Source organism: Rhinoraja longicauda, chromosome 17 (genome assembly GCF_053455715.1).
Source record: "Rhinoraja longicauda isolate Sanriku21f chromosome 17, sRhiLon1.1, whole genome shotgun sequence".
NCBI classification, from domain to species: domain Eukaryota; kingdom Metazoa; phylum Chordata; class Chondrichthyes; order Rajiformes; family Arhynchobatidae; genus Rhinoraja; species Rhinoraja longicauda.
The window spans coordinates 9,331,887-9,354,213 of NC_135969.1; the positions used below are offsets into that span (position 1 = coordinate 9,331,887).

Consider the following 22,327-nt stretch of genomic DNA (forward strand, 5'->3'; position numbering starts at 1 on the left):
GAAGGTATTTATTCACAAAAGGTGCATTCAGTCTGAAGAAGGGTCTCGACCCGAAACGTCACCCATTCCCGGGTCTCTCCCGAGATGCTGCCTGACCTGCTGAGTTACTCCAGCATTTTGTGAATAAATACCTTCGATTTGTACCAGCATCTGCAGTTATTTTCTTATACTATTGATACAACAGTAGTCAATCATTAAGCTGTTCAACTCCTCCCCCCTCTGACATGGGGTAGGCTGAGACTGACTCCACTCCCCTTCCCCACCCCCCCTCCGCAATCTTTGCACATTCCCAATCCTTTCCACTCGTCACTTTAATTTCACGTTTCATGTATTTGTGTTTTATGACTGTTGGCAGATCAATTTCCCTCTTGGGATAAATAAACTTCTATCATATCGTATCAGAATGAATTGAGTTTCAAACTTTGAACAGCAAAGCAGAAAGAATGCACGGGGGGTGGGGTGGGAACAAGAGAGCGAAGTGGGGACAATTATTATGTTTACATCAGTGCCTATGGTGTGACAGCAGATGTTCCCACTACATGAACAACACCAGCTGGAGTTAGGACCTGCCCTTGATGTGAAGAATACTTCAAAATGGAGGAAGCCCGAGCAGGAAACTTTAACCCTACCCACCAGGCAGAAACCAGATAGGCAGTTCAAACGCTCAGGGGTATTGGAGAGACACATGGATCCGGCTGCCTTTGCTTTTGACCTGATTCTTTAAGCGGGCATTTGAAGCAGCTGAATAGCTTCTTTAAATATACTAATGAGATTAGGCTCGGGTGAGATTTACACTTTGGTTTGAGATGTGGGAAACAGTTGCGGTAATCTCACCTGTTGAGATTATATTGTGCGTTGCTGGCTGGTTTTGCATTAAAACAAATTAGACCACACTCATTGTACAAATTGATAGCTGCAAATGCTGGTTCTGGTTGATCAATATTTTCAATGAACCCTTGTTCCCATCTGTGCAGCTGGACAACAGCAGGGCTATCACATTTACAGAAGGGCTCCCAAGTACTATCTAAACCATCTGCAGTTGGGCCATCCAGCTGAGTATATAAACATAGCACAAAAAGTAAGGAAATTTGTGTTTGGTAGATTATTTCTTTGTTGTAACAATACTTCTTGGCAATAAATCTTATACCGTTGGAAAGCCTGTTTATTTCCCCTTTAAATGGTGCCACATTTGTAAGGAACATGCATTTGTGGGATGAGCAGCAGAGCTGAGTATGTGGGTTACGCCCATGAAAAATCTGCCAAATCTTCTCTGCCAATGCCAAACAGCTTATTCTGCCATTGACTCTTGTTCGGTGTTGTTTGGTGGATTGGATGATTGAAGTCTGAAGAAACAAGACATATTGGCAATTTAACAATTTATTCATTTAATAAACAGGAGCCTCAGTAGCGTGTGGAAGAACCATACACAGCCACAACAGCCTGGCACCTCCTCCTCATGCTGGTCACCAGCCTGGTCACACACTGTTGTGGGATGGCATCCCATTCTTCAACCAGCATTTGTCGCAAGTCAGCCAACGTGGTTGTGTTGGTCACTCTGGCACGAACAGCACGCCCAAGCTGATCCCACAAGTGTTCAATGGGGTTGAGGTCAGGACTGCTGGCAGGCCATTCCATCCTCTCCACTCCCAAATTCTGGAGGAAGTCTCTGAGAAACCCTGCTCTGTGGGGGCGAGCATTGTCATCTTGGAGGATAGAGTTCGGTCCCAGACTGTGGAGATATGGGATTGCCACTGGTTGCAGAATCTCATCTCGATATCTCTCTGCATTGAGATTGCCTCCAATGATGACAAGCCTCGTTTTTCCAGTGAGGGAGATGCCGCCCCACACCATCACACTGCCTCCACCAAAAGATGTTACTCTATCGGTGCAGCAATCAGCATAGCGTTCTCCTCGTCTTCTCCACACTTTGACCCTATGATCCAACTGCCGTAGGCAGAATCTGGACTCATCGCTGAACATAACGTTCCTCCACATGTTCAGGTTCCAGTGCACATGTTGCCGACACCAGCGCAAACGGGCCTGACGGTGAAGGGCAGTCATGGCAGGCCTCCTGGCAGCCCTATGAGACCGGAGATCGGCTGCGTGCAGTCTGTTCCGAATTGTCTGGGAAGAGAGCCGTCGGCCATATCGTCCTACAAACCTTGACTGCAAATCTGTAGAAGACAGCCTACGGTTCCTAAGTGCTGACAGGGTGAGGAAACGGTCTTCTTCGGGTGTCGTCTTGGGACGCCCACTTCGCGGCCTGTCTCTGACATCCCCCATTATATGGAACTTGGCCTTCACTTTGGAGATGGTACTAGGGCTCACTCCAAACAATGCCGCAACTTGGTTTTGCGGAACACCAGCTTGAAGTTGTCCAATCGCACGGGCCCTATCCAGATCAGTCAAACGTGGCATGCCGATTCTTGGAGCCTGATTGTCAGCACCTGGGGGTACCAGAAGCTCAAAACAAGAGTCAATAGCAACAGCAGAATAAGCTGTTTGGCATTGGCAGAGAAGATTTGGCAAATTTTTCATGGGCGCAACCCATATACTCAGCTCTGCTGCTCATCCCACAAATGCATGTTCCTTACAAATGTGGCACCATTTAAAAGGGAAATAAACAGGCTTTCCAACGGTATAAGATTTATTGCCAAGAAGCATTGTTACAACAAAGAAATAATCTACCAAACACAAATTTCCTTACTTTTTGTGCTATGTTTATAAATATCAGAGCCCACCCACCGTACATTAATGGACTGACCTTAGGAGCCCCGCTGGTGCTAGGGAATGCACCTTGGTGGAAACCAGGACACCTACTCAAATTCAGGTGTTTATTGAATAAATTCATGCACATTGTTACACAAGAATAGCATGGTACAAGTTAGTGATTTCATGAAATTTTAAAAGTAAAGGGTTCTTACCAATCATATGCACAGGACATGTAAGAAAATGCTGGTACAAATCGAAGGTATTTATTCACAAAATGCTGGAGTAACTCAGCAGGTCAGGCAGCATCTCAGGAGAGCAGGAATGGGCGACGTTACGGGTCGAGACCCTTCTTCAGAAACGTCGCCCATTCCTTCTCTCCTGAGATGCTGCCTGACCTGCTAAGTTACTCCAGCATTCTGTGAATAAATACCTTCGATATGCATAGGACATGATGCTACTGTTCCAAATAATGACTGCCAGAGGTTAGCACCTGTCTCCATCCACATTTTACTGTATGTACAAGACAAGCCGACATGTTGTGAATGATGCAATTCCGCACCGGAACTGGCATCCCAAATGGAATGGTGGGATAGGAGTTAAGCGCAGGTAGATAAGTGATGGCCTTGGCATCATGTTCGGCACAGACATTGTGGGCTGAAGGGCCTGCTCTTGTGCTGAACTGTTAAAAATCCCATTTTCCACATTCAATTATTTTTAGACAGAACAATACAGTGTCTGCAAACATCACCTTTAGTGTTGCTGTTTCCACCTTAGAGAGTCCCTGTTTCCAACCCTTTGTCTCCTTTGACCGGTTATCATGAAGAAAAAGCAGAACCTGATCATGTGTTTGATTAAATCCGCATACTGAATACAAAGCCTGTTTAGTTTAGTTTAAAGATACAGCGCTGAAACAGGCCCTTCGGCCTACCGAGTCCGTGCTGGACAGCGATCCCCGCACACTAATACTATCCTACACACACTAGGGACAATTTACAATTACACCAAGCCAATTAACCTACAAACCTGGACGTCTTTGGAGTGTGGGAGGAAACCGGAGATCCCGGAGGAAACCCACTTGGTCACGGGGAGAAATGTACAAACTCCGTATACACGGCACCCATAGTCAGGATCGAACCTAGATCTCTGGCACTGAAAGGCAGAAACTCTACCGCTGCGCCACCCCCGTTAATGTTACAATAAGACAAATGTGCAGAAGCAAAGAGCAGAATGGCATCGATCAACTTATTTCATGGTTAGTGGCTGCAAAGAAAAAACACTTGGCTAAGAGTTGGTTTATTAGGTCAATGTGTTGAAATGGCAACAAGTCACAACTGGCTCGTCATGATTCGAAAGTGCAGATTAAAGTGGAGTAGATTTTATACTTACGCTTACGTCTTTGAAGAGGTGAACAGGATCATACTCAATGTTGTGGTTAATGAAATAGTCATTGACGCATGAAAGAAGAGCCATTTCAGGCAGTGAGAAAATATCCATAAACTGTTTCATGGTAGGGCCCTAAAGTACAAAAATAAATTGCAAACACATAAATAAGACAAAAGTTACAGTTCTCCATCAAACATGCCTTGTATCACAGTCTTGTGCATGGAGGAGAGATTTCAAAACTATTCATTGAAATAGGACAAAAGGCAATGTCCCTCTAGGGGCTGGCATAGATCCAATGGACTGAATGGCCATTATTGTGAGAAAGTAAATAAGTTATTCAACAAGAAAGAATATTTGTCGCTATGTCGAAACAAGGAACTGCAGGTTTACACAAAAAGAGACAAAGTGCTGGAGTCATGGATGCTGCCTGACCCCAAAATGCTGGAGTAACTCAGCGGGTCAGCCAGCATCTCTGGAGAAAAGGAATAGGGGATATTTCGGGTCAGAACTTTTCTTCAGACTTGTGCCCAAAAAAAGGGTTCTGGCCCAAAACTATTCACCTATTCCTTTTTTCCCCCAGAGATGCTGCCTGACCGGCTGAGTTACTCCAGCATTTTGTGTCGCTTTTTGGGATAAACCTGAATCTGCAGTTCCTTCGTGCACATGCTGCCTGACCCTCTGCGTTACTCCAGCACTTGGTGTTTCTTTGTCATTGTATGATATCTGGATCTGTTGCACTGTAAATAAACAGCATAATGTGATTCAACATCTAAGTGTTTGCATTTATTGTGCTTTCAATTTTGTCCTAATCTCATTACAGTGATGTGTTTGACAATGGGCAGTCAGGCATTCTTAAACAGGCTTTTCCATTATGATGTGTCAGCGAGATTGACTGGTTGTGACCACTTCACTTTGGACTAGTTATGTTCTCTTCATTTGCACCAACCTCCTTTAAAAGTGACAAATAAATAGAGCTGCAGGGACCAAGTTAATATTGGAATTCACTGTTAAACTGTAATGTAGTTTTGCAAAACCTTTTCTAAGCAACCAAGCAAAGATAAATTCTGCTCCATGAACCTACTGATATTTGGGAATCTGAGCAGAGGCAATGCACTTTGTCCCTTGTTTTTAGAATTTTATATGAAGAGATCCTGGGTGTCCCTGTACATCAGTCACTGAAAGTTGGTGTGCAGGTACAGCAGGCAGTGAAGAAAGCTAATGGCATGTTGGCCTTCATAGCGAGAGGATTTCAGTATAGGAGTAAAGAGGTTCTTCTGCAGTTGTATAGGGCCCTGGTAAGTCCACATCTGGAGTATTGTGTACAGTTTTGCTCTCCTAATTTGAGGAAGGACATCCTTGTAATTGAGGCATTGCAGCGTCAGTTCACGAAATTGATCCCTGGGATGGCGGGACTGTCATACGAGGAAAGATTGCAAAGACTAGGCTTGTATTCACTGGAGTTTAGAAGGATGAGAGGGGATCTTTTAGAGACATAAAATTATAAAAGGACTGGACAAGCTAGATGCAGGAAAAATGTTCCCAATGTTGGGCGAGTCCAGAACCAGGGGCCACAGTCTTAGAATAAAGGGGAGGCCATTTGGTGGGCCGAAAAAGGCCTGTTTCCGGCTGTATATATATGATGATGATATGATAAAACTGAGGTGAGAAGGAACTTTTTCACCCCGAGAGTTGTGAATTTGTGGAATTCTCTGCCACAGAGGGCAGTGGAGGCCAAATCACTGGATTAATTTAATAGATAGATCTCTGGGGGCTGGTGGAATCAAGGAATATGGGAAGAAGTTGGGCACAGGTTACTGATTGTGAATGATCAGCCATGATCACAATGAATGGCGGTGCTGGCTCGAAGGGCCAAATGGCCTCCTCCTGCACCTATTTTCTGATGTTTCTATGATCTCTAAACATCAACTGTTTGGCTGGCCTGCCTTTAAAGACTATAGCAATGCACACCTCTACTAATTTACTCAGTGTCAATACATGGTATCAGTGTCTGACCTTGCAGGAAAATCACAATTAACTATATTTAACCTGATGTGTAAACATACTGCGCTTACGAATCCATAAAACAAAAAGAAATGCAGAGTTATTTGTCCAGTCTATTTTATAAAAATACATTGGAACATTTTTGGTTTACACAAAGCCGAAATAATCTGGTACAGTCCAAGCTGCTGTTTGTTGACTGCGATTTATATGTAGGTGGTCTGGACTGGCTCTGTGTCCATTGTGCACTCCCCTAAACCGCAGGGTTTAATCAACAAACATTTGCTTTAGTTGGGCTGTGAACTGTACTCCTGTCCCAAATACCAGGAACAAAATGACAAATGATCACCTCCTTGAAGGTCACAATCAGACAGCTCTCAAAAGAATGCGGCACGGTAGCGCAGCGGTAGAGTTGCTGCTTTACTGCGAATGCAGCGCCGGAGACTCAGGTTCGATCCTGACTACGGGTGCTGCACGGTAAGGAGTTTGTACGTTCTCCCCGTGACCTGCGTGGGTTTTCTCCGAGATCTTCGGTTTCCTCCCACACTCCAAAGACGTACAGGTATGTAGGTTAATTGGCTGGGTAAATGTAAAAATTGTCCCTAGTGGGTGTAGGATAGTGTTAATGTACGGGGATCGCTGGGCGGCACGGACTTGGAGGGCCGAAAAGGCCTGTTTCCGGCTGTATATATATGATATGATATGATAATGCAAACGAAAAGCATAATCCTTACACTGAACCATGTCAGTGCCTGCACTAATGATTTATGAAGCCATGATATCAACCAAGGGGTCAACAACAGAACCAGTTGTCAAACTGGGCTGCATCATTACCCCAATGCAGCTCTCAAATTTTCTTGCCTCGGCATTGCATCTCATCAGCTGGAGTAGAGTTAATCTTCAGAGTGAATTGGAAGCCATTCAGCCCACTGTGACTGCACTCCAAACAAAGGTTACAAACATCTCCGTCCAGCTGCAGCATGCACATGATGCTTGCATTTGGAGAATAGACTCTGAGCCTTTGTTGACACACTCAAAGCACACAAGAGGAGCGGCCATGCACTCAACTGTGCAAGGCAGAGAGGGTCTGCACCAACCAACCTCTGCTGCAGGTACACTGTCCTCGGACAATAAAGATGTGTGACAAGCCCCTGGGTAATGTGGACTATTCCCACAATCTTAGGAGCCATTTCTCAGCAAAGGCAAACATCAATGATCAAAGGTTACCACCACTTAATGCTCCAGTGTAGCCTTTGGAAGAGGGATATTTGAAGATCAGGAGCTCAGAGCTAGCACACAACTCAGTCTACCATGCAGCAGTGATCCTACCCATCCTACATGCTCTCAAGCCCTGGACTACCTACAGCAGGTATTCAAAAAATATCACTGGCACCATCTCTGCAAATCCCTCAAAATCATTGAAAGTAGTGAATGAAGCAAGGTCAGCGATTGTAATCAAGTGTTGTCTTTCGGCTGAGTCTTTTGCATGCAACAAAAAGAAGCTTTTCACTGTACCTCGGTACACATGACAATAAATTAAACTAGTGTCCATTCCCAGACCAATTTTCCAGTATTCAGGCCCTAATTTTTCCTCAATCATCTAATGTATGTTGAAAAGGACGCTTTGCTCGTATGCCTAAACCCAGACTCCCAAACAGGCACTTTATCTGTGGGAAGTGCCCTGTCAGTGGGCAAACATGTAGTTCCCACATTAGCCACCTCAGAACCCACAAAACCAGAACACAGAACAGTACAGCACAGGAGAGCCTCTTTGTCCTACCATGACTGCAAAGTAAACTGATCCAATCTGCCCGCACATGGTCTGTATTCCTCTATTCCCAGCCTGCTCATGAGTCATGTGATAGGAACAGAATTAGGCCATTGGGCCCATCTAGTCCGCTCCGCCATTCAATCATGGCTGACTATCTCTCCCTCCTTACCCCATTCTCCTGCCTTCTCCCCATAAACCCATCACACCCGTATTAATCAGGAATCTATCTCTGCTTTAAAAATACTTATGGGGTCGTTCCACAAATACAGCATTCAGACACAAATGTCTCCGAATTTGCCAGCAAAATAAAGATACGAATGGGGAACAAAGGGCTGTGTCCCTTCCAATAGCTCTGATTAAACAGATTGTGAATTAATCCGTACACTGATTAAATTGGGTCTTAATCCTTCTTGGTGCTTCCAAGAAATACGATGATGCAGAGAAAAGGATACAGTACATTTTTTTAAAAACCAATAATTAAACAGGGATGAACATAACTTCATCTCTCTAAAATTAAAAAAAATACTTTAAGTATCAAACATGAAATGCATGAACAATGCCAAAAAAACATACCAGTTGATTTTTTGTAAAACGACAAGTTAGCTGATCAGTCTTTGCCAAAAGTATTTTTTCAATACCTAGATCAGTCTCTGTACTAATAATCATTGAATGTTGTAGTTTATTTAGTTAAACGATTTGTTTCTGTTTTCAATGAGTTTGAATATTGTTATAATAGATTAAATCACACTGTGTGTGGGATTTTAAAAATGTTAAATCCAATTCACTTTGCTGTATGGAAGACCATGTTATCCTCGCAATAAATTGTCTTGAGCCAAAACCTAGCTCACATAATATTTATCAATAAAAATATTTTCCATAATATTTTTGCCAGAAAGTATGGGGCCAACCTGCTCCCAGCTAACAATTGCTCAACTAGATCACAAAATCAACAGTCACTAGTTCCATATCTCCCTCTCCAATGTGCCCGAGATCAGGAATTCACATATACAAGTGAGGTAGAGACACACACACACTGACAGAGACAGAGACACACACACACAGACAGAGACACACACACACACACAGAGAGAGACACACGCACGGAGTCAGAGAAGGAGAGAGACACACACACAGCAAGAGAGCAAAAGAGCACATGAAAGAAACACAGAAGAGCTTCATCTCATTGCTTGGTTTTGCAATTATTACATTGGGAATATTTATTATTATATAAACAAGGAATCAAAAGGAGAAAAAAAGTTACCTTGCCATAGAAATCACTCATGTGGTGTAGAGGAACATGTTGGGTTCCTTCATACATTTGAAACACTTCCTCATCTGGTACTGGACTGAGCCCCCTGTAAATATGTAAAAATTCAATTAAAATTCAAAATGTCCTATTTTCTTCACAGAGCATGCATTCGACATGACGGGAAAGCACTACGATTATCAACTGGCCACAAGTGTTCTATCATCAAACAACTATTCTATACAAGATAGTTGTCGGCATCAGATATATCACCGCCTGCTACTCAAGAGCCACTCAGGATGGATAACAAACAATTGCACTAACAATGTTATTAAAGAACCATTTCTAAAAGGGTTTCAGTCTAACTACTTCAATGCAGAATGAACTTATCATTCATTCTTATCCCCCAAAAAATCAAATATCCTTAATATCTAAAATAAATTGTCAACCCAGCTTGAATTTAGTTATTGGCAGAGTCTCAAAATATGACATACAGACACAAAGAGCAAGTTTTTAAAGTGTATCCTGTACTGTTTATTACCAACAAATAACTGGAATTCGACACAAAATTAATTGCTGTCTCACAAACCAAGCTGGTTTATTAACATTATTTCAAGACTCGGGCAGTCTTGAGTAAAGTGTTGTCTCCGGTTCCCACCACATGGAATGCTGTATAGCTCGATAGATTACATACCTATACACCGTTCCCAACTGGACATAATGGAAAGCATCAATCTTCATTAAGTAGCCCTGTCAAAAAGAAAATATAAATTTATGCTCTGGACTTTTTGCAATCTTTCAGTAGATAGTAAATGCCACACAGTGAACTTTATCATAGTTTGACCCAGAAAAGAAGTACACATGATTTTGTTACATTTTTAAATCAGCTAATACAATGTTAAACTCCCTTCGAAGGTATTTATTCACAAAATGCTAGAGTAACTAAGCAGGTCAGGCAGCATCTCAGAAGAGAAGGAATGGGTGACGTTTCAGGTCGAGACCCTTCTTCAGACTGTTAAACTCCCTGGTGATCTGGAATATTTTTGGACGCACCGATCAGGAGTCAGTTAATGGAGCTGTATTTCTCTTACACGCAATTGATCTGAAACATTCATTACGTTATCTTAGAATAGTTTGCCCATCGCTGAACAACAAACACCACCTTGTATACAGAGCTTGCAGTTCATCCACACTTGATAATACTCTAGCAATAGGCCATTTAAATATTACAACGAAATTGCAAGGCATATGTTCATTGGACAAGGGTGGCCTTGTCAAACCCAGTACTTATTGGCAGCTCCTAAATGTCCACAGAAGCTCACGACGGCCACTAGCTTGGATACTGCTGCACTGGTGAAGATAAGAGTTGCCAACTCCAGAATTTAGACCTCATAGTAATGATGCATCAGTTTCAATCAGGATGCATGTCCATTCAATTTGCACATTTTTCCTATCAACTATCTTGTTTGATATACAGTTGACCTCATCTCAAGCCTGCCTTGCCGATAGGCAGTAACGGACACTTTTAAAAATGGACTCTCAAAATCCAGTCCATGCTCTTAAAATGATCTTGCTGTTCAGGCTCCTGGATAAAGAATGTTGGCTCTATCTAGCAAATATCCAAACTTTGAAATTCTCATGGCTGGTTTATATTCATTGGAGGAGTCGCTATTTATCACTGTGCACTGCAGAGATGGGCAAGCAGAGTGTTGCAAAGTATATATGTGGTCATTTGGAGGCTGTAAAGGCTGATGCTGCACTGTCCACCACACACCAGAACAAGTGTGTCACAATACAAGGACATCTCTCGATCACAAAGCATAGCAAACAGATCTGTAGTGCATCAGGCAGCAGATGGAATGGAAGGCAGCGACAGCCATGTTGATTATGTTGGGGGGTTTTTTGTTGACTGCCCAAGGTTTGCACACAAGATTCATAAGCAGAAGATAAAGATTTGCTACACACTTGTTGATGAAGGCTGCTCTCTTATTAAAACATTACCTTCCGCACGTCATAATGGAGACCTCTGATGGCAAAGTTTGGTTGGTACTCGTATTCCTTGATTCTTTCCGGATACTGCAAGAAATAAAAATTAAAATAAACTCTCTCCTAATGTTTTGAACACAAAACCTTTGCCAGCTGCATGCTGTTTGAAAGATCGCACACTAATGAAACACAAAGCAGATGAACACTACCAATCTCTGTGTTCCCAAAAACTATATCCTCTGACTAAAGCAGAACCGAAGGAGAGCAACTGGCTTTGAACATTAAATCAAAGTGAATTTTATATGAGGTACAGGGAAATCTGAGGTTTTGTCAAAGGTAGCCAAGCGAAGATTTACGCTTGCTTATGTTCCCCAGGTCTCAGTGTCACGTCTCTTTCCAGGGTGATGCCCGATGGAATGCACACAATATCCAAGGTCATAAGGTCATGTGATAGGAGCAGAATTGGGCCATTCAGCCCATCAAGTCTACTCCACCATTCAATCATGGCTGATCAATCACTCCCTCCTAACCCCGTTCTTCTGCCATAACCCCAGACACCCGTACTAATCAAGAATCTATCAATGCCTTAAAAAAACAAACTGTTCTGCTGACAGTACTGCACGTACAGGGTCTGTGAAAAGATTCTCAGAATTCCCATTTCCACAAAAAGGTTTTGACACAGTCATCTTTGCTTCACCCGAGTAAAAGCCATCAGGACTGCCACTGCATCTTTGTAAATAACTGAATGCGCCTGCAATTTCAAGGTACAATACTATACCCAACCGAACAATCAAAGCTCTAAAATTGAGTTTGGTTTAGAGACACAGCATGGAAACAGGCCCTCCTGCCCATCGATTCCACACCGACCAGCGATCGTCCCTTACACTAGCACTATCTAACACTGTGGACAATTTACCATTTTTACCAAAGCCAAATTAACCTACAAACCTGTACGTCTTTAGAGTGTGGGAGGAAACTGGAGCACCCGGTGAAAACCCATGCGGTCACGGGGAGAATGTACAAACTCCATACAGACTGTACCCGTAGTTAGGATCGAACCCGGGTCTCTGGCGCTGTAAGGCACCAATCCATTGCTGTGCCACTGTGCCCCTCTATTTGTATGTTCTAACATACAAATATTAAAGACATTACTTTTATCAACCATTTATCAAAAGTATGAAGCATAATTTCAAGATTTGTCAATTACAACAGCAATTTGGCTTTATCATAAAATTGACACTTGATAACGCCTTTTGTGTACTTGTGAATGAACTGCGCTAACCACGCCAAATCCCTTAGCCTCTAACAGGAGTGATTTATTAGTATCTGAGAGTAACACAATCATTAAAGAACTCCCTGTGGCCATTAATCCTGTAGACATACGATTTATTGCACAGAAGATTCAAAATGCATTGAAGGAAAAAAAAACAGTTTGGGATCAAAGGTCGGCTTATTCCCATAGACAAGTTGAACTGTTAGCTCATTAGCTCCATACCAGCTCCCAGTACAGCAAGCTGAGTCACATTCCTCCTTATTCCCTACACACCAGCAACCTATTCCCTCTTTCATGCCTATTATTCTCCGCTCCAACGATCTGACTCTAATTGCATGGAACAAAGTTGTGAAAATTAGCCTTGCTCTATTGTCAATTAAGAGCAGTCCATTGAAAATAAACCCGACAAGACTGAGCATACGGAGTTTGTACGTTCTCCCCGTGACTGTGTGGGTTTTCTCTGGGTGCTCTGGTTCCCTCCAACACTCCAAATATGTACAGGTTTTATAAATGAACTGGCTTATGTAAAGTGTAAATTGCCCCTAGTGTGCAAGGTAGAGCTAGTGTACGTTGTGATCGCTGGTCAGCACAGACTCGGTGGGCTGAAGGACCAATTTCAACACTGTACCTCTAAAGTCAAACCATGCAAAATGTATTTAATATAAAAAATGAACTGTACCCTTTGACACAGATCAAAATGTAGAGATTCACCTAATTGCATTAACTACCAAGAGAATCCACTTCAATTTGGGGGTTCCAATGTAATATTTTAGAGCACTCACTTGTGAAGACATTTCAAAAACAACAAATGGAAAATGCAAAATAAAATACTGCAGAATACTGGAAATACTCAGATCAGGCAGTATCTATGGAGAGTAAAGCAGTCAACATTTCAGGCTGATGGGCTGCTAACTAGACTCACTGAATAACATACCTTGTACTGATCCACAAGGATTTCACGTGCAGTGTTAAAGATCATCGTGTGCAGAGAACTGGAGTACTGTGCAAGAGTATAATCATAATCAAATCCATAAATTTCAATGTTCCCCAACTTAACTTCATTATTTGCATAAATATTCGCTGGGTTGAGAATGCTGCAGATTCCAGGGGGAATAAGTTCTGAGGAGAAAGAAAAACAAATGTATATGCAAAATACTAAAGACATTTCAGTGATCTCAGAAGTGTCATATCTAAAGTGTCACGTTCCATACAAAAAAGGGACTGCCTCAAATACCATTGAATGGTTGAACGGTTCATAGATACGGTGAAATTAGTTTTTTGCATTCAATTCAGTAAAATCTTACTGTACATGAGCACAGTCATACCCAAACACAAGAGGTAATGGGGAGAAGGCAGAAGAATGGGGTTAGGAGGGAGAAAGATAGATCAGCCATGATTGAATGGTGGAGTAGACTTGATGGGCCGAATGGCCCAATTCTACTCCTATCACTTGTGACATTATGGCCCAATTCTATTGATGAATTTTAACATAGAAGAAAAAAAAAACTAGAACAGTCAAACATTTTAGGTTTTTAAATAAAAAAATCTTCCATTCACCAGTGAATTAAACTAAAAGTAATTTCTTCATTGCAACAAATGTAAAATGAAGATGCTAGACATCCAAACAGAAAAGCAGAGTATTGCAAGTGTATAGGAAGGAGCTGCAGTTGCTGGTTTACACTGAAGATGGACACAAAATGCTGGAGTAACTCAGCAGGACAGGCAGCATCTCTGGAGAGAAGGAATGGGTGACGTTTTGGGTAGAGGGCCTTCTTCAGACAGAAGAAGAGGGTCTCAATCCGAAACGTCACCCGTTCCTCTCCAGAGAAGCTGCCTGTCCTGCTGAGTTACTCCAGCATTTTGTGTCTATCTTCAGAGTATTGCAAGTGTTCAGTTGATTAGGAAGTGTCAGTCAGTAAAAAAAACAGTCAATGTTCTGAGTTATGAACCCTTCATCTGAGCTGCGAAAAGCAACGAGGCAAACGTGTTTTAAGGCGCAGCGAGGAAAAGGTAGAGACAAAGAGAACGTTTGTGATAGGTGCAGACCAAGGTTGTCAAGGCAACAGCTATACTAAAACTGAATGATGGAACAATAAGAAAAAAGAAAATTGAAGCATTTAGAAAATAAAATAAAAAGGTAGAACCACATCTATAGAATGTGGGTTAGCTGAAATTACCAACTCAACATTACTTTCCAACTGATGTAAATTGCTTTGTCATAAGATGAGATGCCGTTCCCGAGCTTGGACTTCTTGTTTACTGCGCTGCATTTGGAGAAACCAAAGGCAGGTTAGGTGGCTACTTAACCCCAGAAACACTTCAATCCAGCCCGTAAGGATAGCCAGCAGCTTCCAGTCCCCATGCCACTTTAACTTTCTGTCCAGGCTTTCTAGCCCATATCAGAGGGCAATTAGGAGTCAACCACATTGCTGTGGGTCTGCAGTCCCACACAGGGCAGGCTGTGTACAAATGGCAGGGTTTTCTGCCCAATGAAAAACCATATCAATGAATTTACCATTATCTAGTAGCTTCTCTCTCACCTCAACAGGTACCAACTCCATTCCAGATTTATTTTATTAACTAGATTTAAAATACCTTACATGACATGGTGTACCTTTACTTGCATCTTTAACCTAATAAATCTATCACTCTACCCCTGATATAATCGCTGTCCACTGTAGATTTAATGAATACATGTGGCACTAGTAGGGCATTTCAAAAATAACATTTGCTGAGTGGGGTATTTGACACATTGCTTTACTGGTGCCGCGCCGTTGTGTTTGGCTGCCTGCCACTGTATGTTTCTTTTTTTTCCTAATCAGATGTGCAGCACTTTGGTCAACGTGGGTTGTTTTAAAATGTGCTATACAAATAAAATTGACTTGACTTGACTTGACTGGACTAGTTCATCCAAACATGGCTCGGACATTTTCTGGATCACAGTGTGCTGGTCCCTTGCCTCCCACTGTCTATGCTGAATGTCTGATGGAGTTACAGAGTCAGAGTCATATAGCCCCTTCAGTCTAATACATCCATGTCAACCAAGATGCACCATCGAAGTCAGTCCTATTTGCCTGTACCTGGCACATATCCCTCTAAACCTTTCCCATCCGCATACCTGTCCAATTGTCCTTTAAATGTTGTTATTCTACCTGCCTCAACTGCCGTCTCTGCAGCACATTCCATATACCTACCACCATACACATATGAAGAAGTCGCACCTTAGGTTCCTATTAACATTTTCTCCTCTTACCTTAAACCTACACCTGCTAATTCCGCAATTCCTCTATTCCTGGAAAAATGACTTTATTCACTCAATGCCCGTTATAATTTTATACACCGTAAGATCACCCCTCAGCCTCCTGCGCTCAAAGGAATAAACCCCCAATAGTGCAACCTCTCCCCTTAGCTCAGGTCCTGCAATCCTGGCAACATACTGGGAAATCTTATCTGCACTTACTCCAGCTTATTTGCACCTGACCTATTGCAGGGTAGCCAAAACTGAACACAATACTCCAGATGAGAAGGGTCTCGACCCGAAACGTCACCCATTCCTTCTCTCCAGAGATGCTGCTTGTCCCCACTGAGGTACTTCAGCTTTTTGTGTCTAACTCCAGATGAAGCCTGACCAACGTCTTGTACAACTGCAACATAACATCCCAACTTGTTATAGGCCTGTGTGCCAATAGCCTTCTTCACCACCCTGTTACACCACTTTCAGGCTACTATGTACTTATTTTTCTGGATGCCGCTGCTTTACAACATGCCCCAATGCCCTACCATTCGCTGTGAAGGTCCTACCCTGTTTTGACTTCTCAAAATGCAACACCTCACACTTTTCTGAATTAAACTCCATTTGCCATGCCTCAGGCCACGTGGCTGTTTGACTAAAATCTTGCTGTAATTCTTGACAACCATAGCTGTTGGCAGTTCACCAGTCAATTGGCCTGGTAAACACTGCATGGTGCCAACATAGTCAGCATGTGTTGAAAACAATGGTGACTGGCCACAGTGTATACTGGTGATGCAATTTGAGGTTTATGTTTTCCTCAAATATCTTCAAGTATAACTGCCTCATCAAATGAATCTTCATAAAGCGCGGTGACACACTGGTATAATTTCAGCCACCATCTGCTCATATTTATGGATTTTCCACAAACAATGATGAAATGAACAATACAATTCTTTACTACAGCAAGAAAAATAAACTTGTTTTTAGATTTAGATGTTCCAACCAGTGAATTTTCCCTCTGTAACAGTTTAATTAAATCAACTAACTTAAGTCGCAGATTTTTTCAAAACACTGGCACAGTATATTGTACCAAACCTCATGATCTTATGCTAGAAACAACTAATCATATGATGTTTATTGAAAATGACTTTCCGCTGACCTTCTCTTTTTTCAGCCATTTTATTAATAGTTCAATAAGGATAAGATGTGAGAGTGGAATATTTTTGTCATCGCATGGACCCATAGTTAAGTTACAGGACTAGCAATCAGAGTTCTAGTCCTATCATCCAGTGATACATGTTTGAATCCCACTATGACAGCTGAGGAATTTAAGTTTGTATATACGGGGATCGCTGGCCGGTGTGGACTCAGTGGACTGAATGGCCTGTTTGCACGTTGTATCTCTAAACTAAACTAAATAAATCTATTGAAACTTAACAAAAGTGTAGGTCTTTGTAAAAACATATCTGCTTCACTAATATCTTAAAGGAAGATATCTGCCATCATTACCAATTTTAACCCACATGATTCTACACTTATTAATATAATTGGCTGTAAGCTGCCTTTTCTGTTCATGAGTTACCAGAGATAGACAACAAGTGATGCCACAGCTGACAATGGCCATATCCCATGAAAGGTTAAATTAGCAGATTAAATTAGAAAGGTTAAATTAAACAATGTTTAAAATACCAGAGATAGGAGGGAATAAAGGTGATAAACATTCAAGCTGGACCAGTGATATAACCAATCAACCCGACACATCCATGTACCTTCATGTTATTCATAACAAAAGGGAATCACTCTCAATTACAATTCTTAAAATTCTCACCAAGACATTACATAAATAGTACTTTAAAAAGGTAATAATTTAGCACATGAAATGTCAATGAGAGGAGGATACCACCAGAAACATTATTTTCCTACATTTTGATTTCACATGCCCACCTTTGCTAAATGTTCTGCATGCAAAGACAACATTTACATACATTATGAGAATATCATGACACAACTTTACCAATAATCAATTAGAACTTTTAACTACATTGTGTATTGTTCAATGGGCATCGAGGTCTATACCAAATGTACCGAATGTGTGATGCAGATAACTGGACAAGTTCTATGGGTGAGTCCATGTGCAGTGCAAGAGATGGTTCAGGGCACAGGAAAAATAATATTTCACCAACTTTATGATCATTGATATTCATCGTGACTTGGGCAGAGAGGAAAGATAATCTGTGGCGACAGAGCTTTGCGTGATATTTACTTTACACTGCTCATAAAGAAAAACAATCCTTGCAATCGGGACATTGTTTAGCTTGGGGTAGCAGAAGTCTGGTGGAGAACAACAGAATAGTCAACATTCTCACAGATGAGATATTTTTTTTAAAACAATAGAATAAATGAGCTGTACTTTCAGGATGGATGACCGTCTTTGCTAACTAATAGCTAGTCGAGTGTTCATAACTAAATCAAAGGTATCACAAAATGCTGGAGTAACTCAGCAGGTCAGGCAGCATCTCAGGAGAGAAGGAATGGGTGACGTTTTGGATCGAGACCCTTCTTCAGACCGAGAAGTAGTTCATAACCAAATGTTCACTATTGATATAATTTGGGAAAGCGTTATCTTGATTCTAATGTAATGAATAGAATATGATTTTGTTTCTAAACATTCAGGTTGTTTATTTTACAAGTGCACTACACATCACATCTAGTTTGATGATATTTGCTCTACTGGCTGTTCAAACAATTTTAATCTCCTAAGCAATTTAATAAATTTTACACAAGGCATAGAGATATTTACCAAGAACATATTTTAGCATTGACAATTTCCTGGATTGTTATCCAAGCAACGCGCAAATGGATGCAGTAAAATCAATTGGAGAAATAAATGCATAGAGAGGAGGGCAGAGGTTAGTGGATTTCAATTTAAGAGGGACTGGCCCCGTTCCTGGGGAAAGAGGGAGCTACACGTTGGAATGGGCTCATTGGGCCCAACTCTCTTGGCAAATTGAAGCAGAATTGGAGATGCAACTTTCACCTGTACAACAAAACATGGGAATGTTGTGAGAGGTTGGGAAAATAAAAAATCATGCTTATCCATGGGTAAAATTAAGAGCAGAGAAAAGTCAAGGCCACTGTGTAAGAAAATAACTGTAGATGCTGGTACAAATCGAAGGTATTTATTCACAAAATGCTGGAGTAACTCAGCAGGTCAGGCAGCATCTCAGGAGAGAAGGAATGGGTAACGTTTCGGGTCGAGACCCTTCCTCAGATAAATAGTTATACTTTCTCTCCGTTCCGTCCACTCGAAGTATTAAAACAGCTCTCAAAGTCACCAATTGTCCATCCATTCATTATATCGTTGTCACAAGTTATCTATCAAATTATTGTTAGATATCATTGCCCACTCTTATGAACTGGACCTCTCCATATCTCCTCATCTGCAGTATGGAACAATGAGTCAAAGGGACATAAGCTCTGCACCCATTTCCAATGTGTGCCAAGGACATCCTGACTTCTCTACAACCTCCATGCTACGAATGCTAGTCCAACATACAGCACTAAATGGATAGAAGTTCCCTCCAATTAATTGGCCACCAGCACAAACTCCATTTGGTATTTGAAATCTGCAATTCTCTCCCTATCAAGTGTCTGGCAATGACCCAGAATCTTCAAGTCCCGAATATATAATCTGACCTGTGATCAGCTTTGATCCATGTGTCCAAACCTCTACTCAGACCATCTAAATTTCTATCTCCATAACACTGTTCAACTTTGCCTCAGGTCACTTGGAGCTCTTAGCCATGGTATTATTACATCTGCTCTCAACCAATCCAGTGCACTTCCCTTATGTCATCCACATGTTGAAGTCATCGAAACTTTTGATGCCTCCATATAAATTCCCCTCCACCCATCGATTTGCATTGGTTTCAAGCTCTGGAGTTCCCTGTCCCTCAACTCTTGTCCTTTCTATCCTTTTATTTTAAAGAGGTGTCTTTAAACCAACCTTTTGGCCAAGCATCTGTCTCTAATCATCTTGGTGTCAAAATTGTGATACAAGTGCTCCCACAAAGTATCTACCACAGTATAGCTGCATTGAAGATTGCGTTTTATATACCATTACGTAGTGCTATTGCTGTTGCCAAGTGAAAGCCATCTAATATGGTCAAACAAGAAAATAAAAATATGATGAACGTGACTTCACCTAACTGAAAACATTCAGCATGACAACTGCAATAAATAATTTGACCTAAAACAATTAAACTGCTGGAGGAATTCAGGTCAGGTCACATCTGTGCATGGAAATGGATGGTCAACGCTTCAGGTTAAGACCCTTCCTCTAGCTTGGTCTCCAGAGGGGCCACGTATTTCCCTCTACAGAAGCTGCCTGACCAACCGAGTTCCTCCAACAGTTGCCTTTTGCTCCAGATTCCAGCATCTGTAGTCTTTTGTGCCGCTAGGCTTAATCTGAAGCCATTTAAAAGTTTTGGCTACTTCGTGATCAGGGCTGGCAATTAAATATTCCAGATATTTGACATTTTGAAAGGCAAATGGAAAAGGAGTATTGGAGCAATTCTGCAAACAATAGATAACATGAGAAATCAAATCAAATTGTGTAGAATATTGGAGAAATAAGAAAAGTGTGGGTACTAACTAGAAGCCTTAGCAACTTAGCAAAAAGAGACTTTTACTCATGGATAGAGTTATATTCAAGAAATAAGGGGATATTGTAACCAATGAATTGCAATGGTCCTGTTTGGGAAATAGAGTTGCTACAAGAGCAATTTGGAGAAGAGTTATAGGATATATTTGAGACAGGTTCCTGGAACAATGCATTACGGAACAAATCATAGAGAGCCTACTTTAGAATATGTTTCACATAATAGGACAAGGTTAATTGGTGACCTCAGTCATGGATCTTTGGGTACAAACTAATGGTAACATAATGAATCTTTTTATTGAATGGCAGTGGCATATTCAATTATGAAATTTGAATCTTAATTTTTAACAAAACCATATGCATCAGACAGGTGGTAGCTTGTCCAAGTAGCATTGAGAAATTAATTAAAATACAATAAAAAATGCAAATATTTAAACATTGTTCATAATTTCAGCAAATTTGCATTCCATTGAGGAATAACAATTCTACAGGAAGCATGATTCATCCAAGGCAAACTAAATATATAAAGAGTCTCAGATTTGAAGAGGGTTCTAATCTTGTCAAGAAAAGTGGTAAATCCAATGATTAAGTGTTTTACAAATTAGCAAAGGACACCAAAATCTGAAATCTGTCTTTAGTTTAGGTTAAAGATACAACATGGAAACAGGCCCTTCATCCCAGTAAGCCTACCCCAACTTTTGATCACCCATCCTCACTGGTTCTACATTAACCCACTATCCTGACACACTCGGGGAAATTTGCAGGGGCCGACTAATCTACTGACCCATGCGTCTTTGGGAGGAAACCGAAGCACCCAGAGGAAACCCACGCTGTCGCAGGAAGAATGTGCAAACCCCACGCGGACAGCAGCCGAGATCAGGATTGAACCTGGGTCTCTGGCGCCATGAGGCAACGGCTCTACCAGCTGCGCCACCCGCCAGAGCACAACATTTCCGGAAATAAAACGCAATTAGGGGAAATTCACAGAAATAGAAACTGACAAATTACTGGATCCGACATACAACATCCGGGGTAATAAATGTGATTGCTGCAAAGAGTGGATGGACAGGGAAAGATATTCCAGACCTAGATTAGAGCCATAGCATGCCCTCGATTCTGGAGTGGTTGTGGATGACTACAGAAAATATAATGCTGCCATTCACAAAAGGAAATAGATAGAAAACAGGGGATCCCACCACAAATAAGTGACTGAGAAACATAGAAAATAGGTGCAGGAGTAAGCCATTTGGCCCTTCGAGCCTGCACCGCCATTCAATATGATCATGGCTGATCATCCAGCTCAGTATCCAGTACCTGCCTTCTCTCCATACCCCCTGATCCCTTTAGCCACAAGGACCACATCTAACTCCCTCTTAAATATAGCCAATGAACTGGCCTCAACTACCTTCTGTGGCAGAGAATTCCACAGACTCACCACTCTCTGTGTGAAGAAATTTTTCTCATCTCGGTCCTAAAAGACTTCCCCCTTATCCTTAAGCTGTGACCCCTGGTTCTGGACTTCCCTAACATGCTAGATGGAAAACCAAAATACAAACTTCCTCACCTTGGTACATAGACCAATTAAACGCTTTCAAAAATTGGGAAATACAAGAAAACAGAAGATGCTGGAGACATTCAACAGATCAGGCAGCATCTGGGAAACAGAGTTAACATTTCATGTCAAAGACTCTTCATCACATTTGCTACCAGTATTTTCCCTTTTTATTTCAAACTCCCAGGAAAAAAAAATTGATGTCATGTTAGAGAAGCATATCTTTTTACTTTTTTTTCAATAGCAGATCATTAGAAAAGTAAATCACATTTGGGCTTTATTACAAAAGGAATTGGAGTCTTACTACAATTACAGAGTCTCAGTAAGACCACAGAGCCATATAGCACAGAATCAAGCCATTTGGCCCAGGCCATCCATGCTAACCAAAATGGCCCATCTAGACTTGCCCTGTTTGCCCTCATTTGGCAATTTCCCTCCAAGAATTTCCTATTCATATAGCTGTTTAAATATCTTTTCAAATGTTGTCATTGGAACTGTCCCAACTACTTCCTCT

At 41.6% G+C, this 22,327-nt stretch overlaps 1 protein-coding gene across 1 annotated transcript in view; it reads right to left on the minus strand.

The window, feature by feature from the left end:
* Window positions 1-22,327, minus strand: part of LOC144601723 (5'-nucleotidase domain-containing protein 2-like) — a 65,629-nt gene that overhangs the window by 38,870 nt on the left and 4,432 nt on the right. Inside the window, exons 3-7 of the mRNA XM_078414035.1 lie at window positions 13,304-13,488; window positions 11,112-11,186; window positions 9,805-9,860; window positions 9,126-9,219; window positions 4,099-4,227 (exon numbers count right to left, since the gene is read on the minus strand). Of these exons, the coding sequence (XP_078270161.1) occupies window positions 4,099-4,227; window positions 9,126-9,219; window positions 9,805-9,860; window positions 11,112-11,186; window positions 13,304-13,488 (539 nt within the window). The remainder of the gene's footprint in view (window positions 1-4,098; window positions 4,228-9,125; window positions 9,220-9,804; window positions 9,861-11,111; window positions 11,187-13,303; window positions 13,489-22,327) is intronic.